The sequence below is a fragment of the Malus sylvestris genome, chromosome 2 (assembly GCF_916048215.2).
Source record: "Malus sylvestris chromosome 2, drMalSylv7.2, whole genome shotgun sequence".
Classification (NCBI taxonomy): Eukaryota; Viridiplantae; Streptophyta; class Magnoliopsida; order Rosales; family Rosaceae; genus Malus; species Malus sylvestris.
The window spans coordinates 3,142,285-3,156,663 of NC_062261.1; the positions used below are offsets into that span (position 1 = coordinate 3,142,285).

Genomic DNA, 14,379 nt, shown 5'->3' on the forward strand with positions numbered 1-14,379 from the left:
AACGTTTATGACAAGTGCGCGGGATCCAGGACTTTGGAGGCCGCTTATGTTGATTTGGTTTACCATGCTTCCGACGTACGATATATCGGATTGTATACGAGTGTCCATAACCCGAGAAAAATCGATTGTGATGAGAGGGCAAGCGGATATGTCTAGGAGAATAGAGTCTCACATCATAGATATAAACTAATGTACAGTTTATATGTCAAAGGGTACAACCTTTATCACTGATACCTTTTAGGATGGAATTGTACTATTGCTTGATTAGCATGGTGGCTAAGTTGGGGATAAGATCGGTGTTGAACAAGTTGGGGATAAGATTGGTGTTGAACCATTTACTCGTCTCTTTGATACATAAGCTTCTCTATCGTGACATGACTCTTGAATCACAACTCTTGTGAGATGGTCCGAAGCCATTGGATCTCTTTTTTTTCATTTTTTTTCTTATTGTCAGTCATGTATGGTTGACAGGCCAATAAAAAACACAAAATAGTTATCAAACGGAACCTTAGAAAACAAAAAAGACGATGGCATTTTATTCGTTAAGTTGAAGAAATGCGTTCAAACCGAAAGTATGGAACAAGTAATTAGTTTACAAATGAAAAATTCCAGCCAGTCCACCGGCTGTTATCTGCACTCGATCTAAAACAAACAAATAAGTTGGTCCTATATATATATATATGTAAATCTTGTAGCTATATACCTCAACTGTTTCTTCAGGAGAAGCTGCTATACTTGTAATACAAGTAACAATCCCAGAACTGAAGCAATGTGGTATAAAAATCAGACATGTCATCTTCTCTGGAAGTTGAATGATTTTATTGCGAAGGCAAAAATAAAGGCGAAAAACACGCAGAAACCGACCACCATAATGCCAGCTACACCCAGAAAATCATGCTTGTAACCAAACCCTACTTTGAGTAACTGCCTTACAGGCATTTTATGGATTCCGTCAGCTAGTGTCAAAAGACTGTCATCCTCGCCGTACTGTGAAACAAAGAGGCCGTACAGACTCCAGGCAACCGGGTTTGCCCAGTAATACCATCTCCACCATATTGGAATTCTCTGAACAAGTGCAACGTGTTAGATAGCTAACTCAATGAATCAGTGTTTTCACCTGTAAATCAGGTTTTCGTGCTAGTTTCGTGTCTGAAACTAGGACTGTACATCCAAGATGTAGCGCAGAATGCAAGTGATCAAATTAAGCAAACTGAGAAGAAAGAAAGCAGTCACTTTCGTTACCTTGTGAGGAATCATAAAGCCGCTGAAGAGGTTCCACAGCATATAAAATGGAGCAGCAATTACAGCGGCCACGTTATGATTTGGGGTGACAGCAGTTGTCATCATTCCGTAGAAGGTGAAGTACAGCATTGTGAAGTACATAAAGAATATGTACCAAAGAAACTTCAAAGCAGTCCACTCAAATGAGGCCGTGGAGTAAAAAATTGTGCAGTAGAAAATTGCTTGTGCAAACACATAAGGGAGCTCTATCACCACCTGCAGGCATGACCAAAGCATTAGATAACTTTTCGGGATACCAGGGTATTGTGCTTTAAAAGAGTCGCATAACACAACAAAGGTAAACCTGAGCAAATGCAAATGGTAAAGCTGAGTACATCCCTGCAGCTCTCTCTCGATATGAAACAAAACGTTCTACAGAAACAACAGGTTGAACAGCAGTGGCATTGGTGATTCCGCTAAATAGGATTGCTGCATACATGGATCCCATGGCATTTAATAAATCCTGTTGTGTATCCCTGTAAACAGAACGAAAGTAAGTTCCTGTCGTATATAGAACCTAATGGTATGGATACTAGTCATCATAGCTCAAAATCTATTAGAGTTGCAATAAAATCAGAAGATTAAGAAAAAGAAGGAAACCTCTTAGCTCCAAATCTCCAACAAATTGTTCCTAACATCAACGAGATGATGACAGTGTAAAAGAAGCGAACTGCAGTGTACTGAGGGTTCCGCCAGTAAGACAGATTTTGCTTCCAAAGACAAGTGAGAAATTGTTCGACAAATGATTGAGAGTACTTGGTTGGAAAGTTTAATTCTTTCGAATTGGAGCTTGGCTTGCTTAGGATTTCAACCAACTCTTTGTTATGTCTGAAACAAAGGAATATAGGTTGTTAGCTAAAGAAGCAGATAGTTCTCTGTACAAGCAACACAGCTAGGATTCATGTAGTGGTCATACCGAAACAAGTTAGAACGTCGGTAAACTTCTGCAAAATCCACCCCTAGACGACTTTCTTCAACTGTAGAAGTAACATCAAGCATCCATGTGGCAGGATTATATCCAGGCCTGATCTTTTCTACTCCTTCGACGGCCTGCAGAAGCAAATATTTACATGGTAAGTTGACAGTTGTGACCATTTCGCAATCACAAACTTTATAAAAGAAATACTGGCATGCAAGATCCGACCTCAAAGTACTTGATGAGTTCACAAGACTTGGGACCAAGTGGACCAGCATATATGAGCTCTCCTCCACGCTTCAGAAATAGGAGCTGCAATGATAGATAAGATTATAGCAGGATGAATCAAGATACTAAAGCGTTATTCTCGGTATATATATACATGGAGAGAGAGGGAGAGAGAGGGAGGGAGAGGGAGAGAGAGAGAGTGTAAGTACCTCATCAAAGGATTCAAAGATGTCTATGCTAGGCTGGTGGATTGTGCATACAATAGTACGTCCAGTATTGACGATATTCCTCACAGTCCTCATCACAATAGCTGCAGAACGTGCATCCAACCCTGATGTTGGTTCATCCATGAAAACTATTGAGGGGTTGGCAACCAGCTCAACAGCTATCGTTAGCCTTTTTCTTTGTTCTGTAGACAAACCATCCACCCCCGGTAGACCAACCAACGCCCCACTTAAAGGAGTGAGCTCCACTAGTTCCATCACCTCTTCTACAAAAGCCTGAATGTATTTTTTTAAAAATTATTAAAATGATGGATTAATTGATCTTATAATGAAGACATACATAAACAGTAAATAATTTTATGTGCATACCCTTTGTATCTCCAACTCAACATCTGATGGTAACCGAAGCCAAACAGAGAAGAGAAGCGATTCCAGGACAGTCAAGCAGGGGGAATGAATATCAGACTGCTCACAGTAACCAGAAATTCTCGCAAAAGTTTCTTGTCTTTTTGGATAACCAGATATATGAATGCTCCCTTCTATCGTCCCACCAGTTTTTCGACCAGCTAATACATCCATGAGGGTGGTTTTCCCTGCACCACTTACTCCAACCAATGCTGTAAGCACCCCAGGCCTAAATGCTCCAGTGACATTACTCAACAGCTGCAATTTCTCTTCTTGAATGCCCTGCTGCTTCAATTCCTGCAGCCGTACTTGGATCAGAAACTATTATATATATATATATAGTCAACATGTTTCCGAGAATAGATGGCGCAAGTGAGTAGTGTTAAATTCTCACCAGAGGGACATCGACGTAGTAATTGATATTGCTGAAAGACATGGAAAGTTGTTGAAATGGGAGCACCATTCCTCTCTGCTTAAAATATTTTGCTGCACAGGATATGAACAAGAATTTTGGAAATTAGACTGATCCATAGTTAATTGAAAAGAGTTGTTCTAAAACATTCAATTTCCGAACTTCTTTACAAACCATTTAATGACTCTGAATGCTGCAAGTACTGTCTCAGCTCAATAACAACAGCTTCTCCTTTTCTTCTCCTTTCTCTCTCTTGAAGCTCTTCCTTGGTGACTACTGCTTGTCGTTTCCCCAAGGCTATTGTATATACCATAAATTAACTCAATTAGCTTTCTTTCTTTGAGTTTGTTTGGCTGCATGTAGCACTAAAGAGAAAACAAATATTAGGGTATTCTTCCGAGCAGAAATGACTTACGGTTAAGGTAAGCTAGGAAGAATGTGAAGAGCACGTTGAATAAAATTGTATATCCAAGCAAAGCACCAGCACCAATCCAAAACCAGTAGCTCTGTGGAAACAAACTGCGTGCTTTTAGCAATGCCTCGCCTAATGGAATGGTCTCGTTTCCAATTCTCTGCATAAATAACAGAAAATACTAATTAGAAGTTCCAAATTAGAATCCCAGAGACTAGCTTGATAAAATATGTATCTTCTATACAGTGTGGAATTTTGTTAATATTTACACGATTTAGCAAAATTAATAAAAAATTATAATCCATTAATCAAAATTGAATATACAGTGAATTGGAAGGTTACCTTATCCCATTTATGTCCAAGGAATTCATTTACGGAAGCTGCATTTTGAGCATACATCAAGGGAGAAAACCAGAAACCCCATATCCACCACTTTGGTATGCGATCTGTTGCAATCAAATAAAGACATTAGTAAAATTATAAACTCAAATTGGAAACATATAGGCATTGACAAAATGTTAGTTTACCTTTTGAGATGATGTATCCTCCAAGAGCCATAACAACTAACATAGCAAAAGATCCAAAAGTGTTGGCAACTATCATATTTCGACCCAAGGATCCCATAAGACGGAAGAGAGCTATTGACATCTGGTGTAGCAAGAAATATATCAAGAACTGCCCACAGAATCTGCATATTCAACAATTTAACCTAAGAATTTCATCCCAACTTTCAGAATGCATGGAGAAATCCAAAGGAACGTATGATTTACCTAGTAATTGAAGGATCAAATCCAATGACATAGTATGTGATTGCCACCCAGAAACCAGACTCTATGAATGAATTTGGAACACTTAAGGCCCAGGACGGAATGGTATAGACCCAGCTAGGGTAGAAATGCAAGTCCCTATGCTTGTAAAGTACCGGAAGCTTGGCAACCAACATTGACACCTCCATGAAGCCATTGAAAAGAATAATAACCATGGAAAAGTATAGTGCGCCGAGATATAGGCCTCCATCATCAATTGTATTGTGGTGCAATGTTGACCGGAAAAAAACACTCATTGTGACCATAGCAACAAAAAGAAGCTGGAAGACAGAACATATTACTTGGGAAATCAACACCAGATAGCAAAAAGAAACCGGAAAAAAAAGATACTCATTGTGGCACAATGTAACAATTTCATCTTACAGATGATTGGGATAAGGGAAAAAAAGATACTAAGGTATTCTACAAGCTAACTCAGAAGTGAACTGGTACCTGAATGAACTTGAAAATGTAGATAAATGCATTTCGCTTCATTAGAAGAAGTTGCCAGTTATAGCTTGTTTTGAGAAGCTCACACCTCTTCACGCCATAGAGAGAAGTAGCTAAAGCTGCAGGATGGTTATAGCGTTTATCAAAAGGAACATCTAGTTCTTCAGACAAAGTCTTCCCAGCTTGAAATAAACGATAAGCATCAACAAACTTTGCCGGTGGAACATAGCGGTACGGGAGATCAGGATTGGACCAGTACTGCTCTTGGTCCTTCTTTGATATAACCTGCGTACAAGGAAAACAATTGTCAACCATTCCATGTAACTGAATGCAAATTCACAACTACAACTCAAGATTTCTATATATAACTTACTTCTTGCAAGAAGTCTGCCACATTCTTTCTCAGTGGACATCTAAATCCCATATATGAAAAGAAATCAAGAGCAGTTTCGCGGGGTCCCTGATACACAATCTGGCCCTCACACAAAAGTATTACATCATCAAACAATTCATAGGTCTCTGGAGCAGGTTGAAGCAAAGATATGACAGTAGTTGCATCAAGTGCTCGAGTTGAATGCCTTAGATATTTGATGATTTGATAAGTAGTAGAACTGTCAAGACCAGTTGATATTTCATCCATGAACAGAACTCTCGCTGGACCTACTAATAATTCCCCTGGAAATCATAGTGGAGTTATTAGCAAACAGTTTTACCTTGCTAGTGCACAAGAACTTCCTCCCTCGTCAAAAATTAAAAAACAAAGTATGCACCTGTAGTAAGCCGCTTCTTTTGCCCCCCTGAGATTCCCTTGAGCATTTCATCTCCAACCAATGTATCAGCACATATGTCCAACCCTAAAATCTTTGTCAAACATATTTTAGTATCAAAAGATAATCCAAGAATAAAACTAGATTATGACATACTATACACGACAATGAAATCCAAACAAGGGATAAATGAAAAAACCTAATCTAATATCTCTACTAAAACAAATTTTCCATAATCTCTTCTCCTTCCGTTTGAACTTCAAATCACAATTTGCCCGCTTTAACAATGTGGTCCAGAATGTTGTTGAAACAAGACATTTCCGCTTTTGGGAGAATATAACCACAAAATATTTTCATTCTTAAAATGAAAATAACCGGACAGACTATATGTATTCGGAAATGACATGCATCAAACAAGTACCTTCATGATGTACTCCACCACAAGGCTTGTCTCCTTCCCCCCAAGAGCTAATGACTGGAAAAGAAATTGTGTCAGCAATCATTTCATATACAATGGAATTGACATATCTAACAACTGCAAGTACCTTCATGAATATATCAAGATCTTCATCGGGTATTATCCCAGCGCACTTCTCTCTTCTTGCAAGTTCTACTAACATATCTATGATGACAAGTATTCATGTCAGCATATAAACAAGAACGATACATACACAAACACGTGACCTCGCAAAGCTTACCATATTTGGTTCCAACACCTTGACATCGTCCGGCAAACTCAAGAGTTTCCCTTACAGTCATCTCTGCTACGTGCCAATCCTGTTGGCTGACATAAGCAGATGTCCGCTGAGGGACAAACTCGCTTAATCCATGTCCGTTATACGTGACGTTCCCTGACATCTTCAAAATAATCAAAGTACAAATGAGCAGAAGGAAATGTCAAATGGGGCGAGAAACTAGTAGAAAATCTGTCATTAAATCTGAAAAATGCGGTAATTTCACAACATGAAATAGGATAAGAATTCATGACTCCATGAAAACTCAAAAGTAACAGAATTACCTGCAAACCGGTTCCCAGGCGCCCGGCAAGAGCCAAAAGTAGCGTGGTCTTTCCGGAGCTTGGTGGACCCAATAGTAATGTCAATCTAGAAGACAAGACCAACGGCTTCTTAGGCGTGTAAACACAGAGACATTCTGATGTCACTTTGGCGGTATACCAAGTCAGTCAAACACTACAGGCGAGAAATTGACTTGAAATACCCCCACAATGGCATCTGAATATAACCAAGTCCTTCTCGTAAACACTGGACTGGAAATTCAGTAACCGAGTACTGACTGAAGCTTAAAAAACTTACCTTGAAGGTCTTACAATCCCGCTAATGTTGTCTAAAATCGTTAACTTGCTTCTCTGCCCCCTGTATATTCGCAATTGCCTAAAAAGGGCCTAAAAGGCCATCCGAAAAATGCAAAGATTACAAATTTTTCAGACAATTATGTAATTTAAGAAAATTAAAGGGAGAATTTGAATGAGTTCATACCTCCGCCATATTAAAAACAAAATTGGGAATAGTCGGCAGCGCTCTGCTTCCGACGTGGACGAAAGCTTCAACCTTCAAGTTCTGAAATCGGACCTCGATCTTCGGAAAATTCAATGCTACTCTGCACACTCAAATAAAGAACACCAAAACAAATTAAGCACAACAGAAAAGTTCCGGAATTGAAAAGGACAAAATGAAAATCTGTTTGGTTGCTGAGAGAACGAGAGAAAACAGAAACTTCAGTACTCGCAGTCTCTGCCGACATTTTCTCAGCAGCCAAACAGACTCGAATTAAGCACAAGAGAAAAGTTTCGAAATTGGAAAGAACAAAAAGAAAACCCTCCGTTTGGTTGCTGAGAAAATAATTAGGCATTGTTATACTGAAATCAATGATTTTCTCAGCAGCCAAACAGTGTCAATCAAAGTATCTAGTAAAATTGAAGAGGATTACGCGTCAAATCTTCGGCGCATGCGATCGAAAAATTGCTCGGGGTCGTCGTCGGCAGAGCTAACAAGCCGGTCGAGAAGGAGCTTCTGCTCCTTAGCCTCGAGCTCGCTGACGTCGATCTCCATGGTGTCTCCGACGACGTTTCTGAAAATGCCGCGCCGTACACGGGCGTAGGTCGGGAGCCGCTCCAGCGCGGCCCACCGCAGCGCCTCCTCATCGTCCCCTTCCTCCCGAAACGACCCCGATCTCGCGAACACGTTCTCCGCCGAGTTCCACATCTGAAATCCCCAAAAGCTCTCCCTAGCCACAGAAAAATGCACAGGCTTAGGCTGAAGAGGGAGAGAGAGAGAGAGAGAGAGAGAGAGAGAGAGAGAGAGAGGCTAATTAAAAGTGGAGTGTGAATGTGAGATGGACATGTTTGATTGCTGGAAATGGTGGTTGGAGCTCTGCATTTAATTTTTCTGTGTAAATAAGTAAGTCTTGTTGTTTGTTGTGACGGATGAGAGAGAGACAGCTTCTACTTTCTCTCTCTAAAATGACCGTTAAAATTTTTCAGATTTTGTGCAGGACAACAAAGAGAGGGTTTCATTTAATGGCCGCGGGAAAGACAATAAGCCGGAGGCCTCTTTCAAACGTCGACTCGCGCGGCTGTTTAAATCAATTCTATTCGCTCCACGGATGAAGCTTCTATCTCATCCAACGGCTGGACTTAATCGTGAAAAGGGGAAGTTTCAAATTTATCTATTTTTAGAGGCTCAAAATAATTGATACCCTTGTTTTCTTTTTCACATACGAAATAAGAAAACTCTGTTCTATGGTACTATTGATCGAGACCCTTCAAAAACAACTCGAGCCCTTTCAACACCTCTCAAATAATATAAAAAGAAGTAAATATGACACTCAAGACAATAAAAATGACTCGACAAGCGCTCGAGAAAAGCTTAAGACGTACTTGAGAGTGGCAACTAAAGGTAGATAAACAATTTGAGTAATTAAATTATGACTCGGAAGCGAGGCGTAATAGTTGAATAGGTACTTCCTAACGTCACGTGTTGATTCTGCACGCATTTCGATGTCAAGACATATGACATATGGACGGTTTAAGGACTTATTTTTGTGTGAGATGTATCAGTGAAATAAGCTAATAGGGACCGCATGATTTAAATTAAGTGATAGGAATCTCTCAGCATATCAACTTCAAGCGCAAAATTCTAAGAAGTTCTCAATTTACAAGACCAAGACCTATTAAGTATTTTCACATACAAAAATAGCATATTTTATAAATTAAAGAATCAAACATATTTTTGAGCCCACTAAAAATCAAATTTCCAACATTCCCACTGTGAAGTGTGAAAGGACCGTTGGTTTTGTTGATAGGTCTGGCGCGTGTGGGTTATTTTCGTGGGAATTTAAATGAAACGGTTGGAAAGGTGTGATTTTACTGATTTACCACCCTGTTGGGGTGATTCGGAGTTCAAAAACGGCATGTCTTTAAACCGAAGCATTTATCCATTATCCACCATTTCGTCGCAAAGGTGAGGCATTGCCTATTTTGTGGAAGCTTTTCCATTGCCACGCTATACTCGTGTGTTCTCTCCCAATGTTAGTTCTCGTTATTTCTAACTGTTGATGCATTCTAATTCTCCACAGTTCTTAGTTGAGGTTGACCCTGTCAGTTGCTCATAATTTATAATCGTTGATTCATAATAAGTCATAGCTAATCCTGTTAGTCGCCTATTGTCGATGGATGATAGGTAAGATATTTGATGATTATTATCTACAATTCCTCATCGTTGATATCCAAAATTTCTAACAATTGATGCATTGTGGGTCATGGCTGCTCTGGTATTCCAAAATTCTTCATCATTGATGCATTATTGGTTAGGAATGCTTTGGTCAATCGCCTACAATCCTAATTGTTAACGCATTGTAAGATAAGAACAGTCTAGACCATCACCTGCAATTCCGTATGTGAACGACAGAACATATAAACTTTTGTATGTTTCAGGTCAGAATTGTATTTGATCATATGGTTACTATGATAAATGGAGGGTAAATGCAATTTCTTAATTTGTATATTTTTTGGTAGCATGAGAACTTCATTTCATCAATATGGCATGGCAGTTCTTAACCCCACTGAAAGTGACATTTTCATCAGAATAGCTTCTGTTAAATTGTCTTGTTGTCTTCTCTATATCGTATGAAAATTGTGGACTTTCAAACCCTAGTCGTTTTCATGTACCAAAAATATTGCAATTTCTGCCATCGATGGTCAGAAAATATTTGACCTACTCAAACCAAAATCTAGAACCACCACGGAATGATTCAGTGGTAGAAGACGAATTACAGACTCATATTCCATATGACACGTTTTGGGTTTAATCTCTGGCTCTGGTGAATTACATGATAATAGTTAAGGGAAGGCTGAAATATCTTTATAAGTCTTCCGAGCTCTCAAAAAAGTAAAATATATAACGTAGAGAGAAAATGTCATAACTTTTATAGTCAAGCTAGGAAGTTGTCTTCGACACTACACGTATATGACAAAGGGTAATGTCAAGGAGACAAAATTTATAGACAAAATTTTAAAAACTAAAGGACATGAAAGTTGATGACTGGTTTATTACTTAAAGGTTGATAAATATACTCATTCATATTGACGACACATGATTTAACAAGGAAGAAATCTATGGTAAGAGTTAGGTGATCAAAAAGCAAAAAAGACAGGTGGGATTTAAATTCTGCCTCCGTTACGGACGAGAATTTGGTTTATATGGAGAAAGAACAAGTGACAAGTCAAAGGAAAAGAAAAAAAAAACTATTCAGACAACGGAAATTGGAAAACATTTCCCTGCCAACTACATATTATTATTGTTCCTTTGCCCTTTACTTGTTGGCAATGGCGTTGGGATATTAATGGGAAAACTAAATGCCCAAGGCCCAGCATTGAAAATATGTAACACCACCACTGCTGGTTCATATGTAGTTGCAAAAGCTCAATAATTCCTTCCAATCCTTCAAATACAACAATAAAACTTTGTCCCACTACGCAGGTTAATGGTATGAATCCTGGAACATCATTGTGCTCAATTTTGCGTCAAGTCATCATTTACCCCTATTACCCTAAACCTATGTGTCAAAAGTGCATTCTCTAACATGAGAATTTGTAGGTCTTCGGTTCACATGTCTAACCATTTTAACCGATTTTCTTTCATCTATCTTCAATTGCAGTTATTCACACTTTATCTCAGATATCTTCGTTCCTAATATTGTCCTTCTAATCCACCAAATTAGTGGTGGAATTTATTGCTATATGTTTTTGATGTGCACACCTTGACGAAAATATTGTTTAAAGTTTCAATAAAATTGACCAAGATGCTAAGGCATTTACATAATTGAGCATGTTTATGGAACAATGTGATCATACATACAAAACCATATGTCTGAAGTTTGAAATATGCAAGGTTGAGATGTGCATGGCACATAGACTCGTGACTCTGTGAGTTGTTTAATTATTACATCAAGAAAACCAAACTTCCTCACCTCTCTTGAATCTTAACGGGCAATATTGCATCAAGGACTTCCCTCGTTGTGTACTAGTTGGTGGAGAGTAGTTCACATTGGTGAATGGTGAGCGACTATTAACAATATTCGTGATCAATCATAAGAATTAGCAAACCATGTACAAGGATGTGTGTGTGTGTATGAGGCCTTTAAGTGAAGAGATCCTTATTTTTATTTTTTATTTTTTAAAATAGGGATTAGTTGTGAGGTACATATTACATCGAATTTCAACGATCCAAACCGTCTATTATTCAAGTTGTACCTCATAGATCATCCTTACAAAATATAGCCAAATCGAATATACTTCAAATATCTAAATGAGTTCAAATAAATTAACGAACACTTTGTTCTATAATAAACAATGAAATTTCATCGTGATAATTAAATAGTTAAATGGTTTCATATTGAATTGAATTTTTGTAAGGATGATCTATGAATCAAGACTTACAAAATAAACGGTTCAGATAGTTGAAATTCAATGTGGAGTGGGTCCCACAACTAATCCACATTATATACAGTTTATAGGTTGAACCAGAATTTTATGACGCGAATGTACACAAGGACGGAGTAATTAATGCACATGCACTCTTTAAGTTTGTTATATTCTTTTATATTAAACAAAATAAAGGAGAACTAGTAGATATAAACAATATGAATGTGAAGATGATACTCTAAATGAATTACAATTTTAGATTGTAAATTTAAATGTCAATTATCAATAATAAGTGATTTAACAGGTGGAGTTCACTTTGTAGAGATAAGCGTGGTTCAATTTGATTCAATTCAAGTCTTAAACAATACCCCAATCAATGTAGCAACATCGTTAAGATAGGTTTTGGTTTAATAGTTTCTTAATACGTTAATTCGAACTGAACCAAACCAAGCTAATTATAATTTAATTTAGTTCAACCTAAATTTTTACCTTTTCATTCTAAAAGTCGAACCTATCATTCATGAAATTTAAGCTTAAGACCTCTCATCCTATAGGCATTCGGCCCTAATAATCCATGATTTCGGCCCATTAAACATATCACCTTTAAGGCCACACATGGGCCTGACCCTGTCGGTTGTCCATTACATTTTAGGCTTTAATTTTGGCCCGCTGGCCCTCATTCTCACAAAAGGCGAACCAATACCCTGGACGATGCCGTTTCAATGCCGCGGCAAACAGGCGCTGAAAAATGGAGGGAGTTCCGGCGCCGCTTCCGACGGCGCAATCGAAACCTTAAGAACCAGAGGATGGTGCTTCGCGACCACGAACAAGTGGAGGCGATGATCCTGATCCACTCCGCCTTGTCCGACGACAAGCGTACGGTGGTGAATTCAGTGGAAGCCGAGCTCACCAACATGGTCCTCAAATCTATCTCCGCTAGGTCCTTGCCCGACCCGCATACGCTCCAAAAGTCGTCTCACCTCCTCGGCTCCAAGGTCCTCCAGGTAAATCACACCTCTCTGTATTTCTCGTTAATTTTTCTCGTTTTCTGTTTGGTTGCTGAGAAAATAGATGAAGAGAAAGAACAATGTGGGCTCACAGAAGCGTCGTTCCTGGAACTAAGGTACTTACTGCTACTTGATGATTGCTTGCTCAATGCTCAGCTTGTGTTATACATGTAAATAAGTTAGAGATTTCTTTGATTGATCACTTTTTGGAATTTTGAATATGTTCAGTTTATTATGAAATTGGGTTAGATTATGGAAAACAACGGCAAATGGGATAATACCATATTAAGAAACTAACACTTTCTTAGAACTTAGTAATGAACACTGTGCTTCGTATTTGTGTATGCAATCTTGAAGCGAATCCACAACAAATTTTTAATTGATGTAAGTGTATTTTCATGAAACTCAGTATGAATTTCATAAGAAGTTTTAGGTGTCTCTCTAAACTCAATATGAACTTCAATCAATGGCAGATGAATAAAAAGTATTCATTTGAGAAGTTGCAAGTTGGGGCAGCTAAAAGTCGGTTTCCTCAACAGGACAAGTTGCTGTTACCATGATACAATCATTGGCACATTACTCTGATGTTAGCTCCAGGAGTAGTGGGCTATTGCCAGAAATACTGAGGTTAGATCATTTGGAAGGCAGCAGAACCTTCAATTGAAAGCAAGAGGATACAACAACAACAACAACAACAAAGCCTTTTTCCACTAAGTGGGGTCGGCTATATGAATCCTAGAACGCCATTGCGCTCGGTTTTGTGTCATGTCCTCCGTTAGAACCAAGTACTCTAAGTCTTTTCTTAGAGTCTCTTCCAAAGTTTTCCTAGGTCTTCCTCTACTCCTTTGGCCCTGAACCTCTGTCCCGTAGTCACATCTTCGAACCGGAGCGTCAGTAGGCCTTCTTTGCACATGTCCAAATCACCGGAACCGATTTTCTCTCATCTTTCCTTCAATTTCGGCCACTCCTACTTTACCTCGAATATCCTCATTTCCAATCTTATCATTTCTTGTGTGCCCACACATCCCACGAAGTATCCTCGTCTCCGCCACACCCATTTTGTGTACGTGTTGATGCTTCACCGCCCAACATTCTGTGCCATACAACATCGCTGGCCTTATTGCCGTCCTATAAAATTTTCCCTTGAGCTTCAGTGGCCTACGACGGTCACACAACCTGCCGGATGCACTCTTACACTTCATCTATCCAACTTCTATTCTATGGTTGAGATCTCTCTCTAATTCTCCGTTCTCTTGCACGATATATCCTAGGTAGCGAAAACGGTCGCTTTTTGTGATCTTCGCTAGATTGCTCCGATCATTAGTGTGGATAAGTATATAAATGGATATAGATAGGAAAGCAAACACAAGATGTACGTGGTTCACCCAGATTGGCTACGTCCACGGAATAGAGGAGTTCTCATTAATTGTGAAGGGTTTACACAAGTACATAGGTTCAAGCTTTCCTTTAGTGAGTACAGGTGAATGATTTAGTACAAATGACATTAGGAAATATTGTGGGAGAATGATC

At 38.9% G+C, this 14,379-nt stretch overlaps 1 protein-coding gene and 1 pseudogene across 2 annotated transcripts; one reads left to right on the forward strand and one right to left on the reverse strand.

The window, feature by feature from the left end:
- Positions 1-508: 508 nt before the first annotated feature.
- LOC126593774 (ABC transporter G family member 32-like) lies at positions 509-8,357 on the reverse strand. 2 transcript variants are annotated; one of them, XM_050259897.1, is made up of 24 exons: positions 7,849-8,357; positions 7,398-7,518; positions 7,215-7,303; positions 6,920-7,004; positions 6,600-6,759; positions 6,447-6,523; positions 6,323-6,376; positions 5,905-5,995; positions 5,508-5,809; positions 5,138-5,419; positions 4,649-4,965; positions 4,406-4,566; positions 4,221-4,324; positions 3,882-4,038; positions 3,641-3,763; positions 3,449-3,523; positions 3,019-3,362; positions 2,635-2,925; positions 2,426-2,509; positions 2,198-2,331; positions 1,882-2,109; positions 1,586-1,757; positions 1,243-1,497; positions 509-1,065 (listed from the first exon to the last, which is right to left on the reverse strand). In XM_050259897.1, exons 1-24 carry the CDS (start codon positions 8,121-8,123, stop codon positions 793-795), a joined length of 4,254 nt encoding a protein of 1,417 aa, XP_050115854.1. In that variant the 5' UTR covers positions 8,124-8,357; the 3' UTR covers positions 509-792. The 2 variants fall into 2 exon arrangements, with proteins under 2 accessions (XP_050115854.1, XP_050115847.1); XM_050259890.1 differs by having other exon boundaries at positions 3,019-3,351; positions 3,449-3,540; positions 7,849-8,355.
- Positions 8,358-12,391: 4,034 nt separating this feature from the next.
- Positions 12,392-13,409, forward strand: LOC126593966 (uncharacterized; annotated as a pseudogene).
- The last annotated feature ends 970 nt before the right edge of the window (positions 13,410-14,379 follow it).

Bases quoted from the DNA above. Each gene is read 5' to 3' on its own strand.
- LOC126593774 (XM_050259890.1), bottom strand. From the start codon at position 8,123: ATGTGGAACTCGGCGGAGAACGTGTTCGCGAGATCGGGGTCGTTTCGG. The intron at 2,926-3,018 runs GTATGCACATAA...AAATACATTCAG, and splicing joins TTGAGTTGGAGATACAAAGG to GCTTTTGTAGAAGAGGTGAT. The intron at 1,066-1,242 runs GTAACGAAAGTG...GCACTTGTTCAG, and splicing joins GCTTTATGATTCCTCACAAG to AGAATTCCAATATGGTGGAG.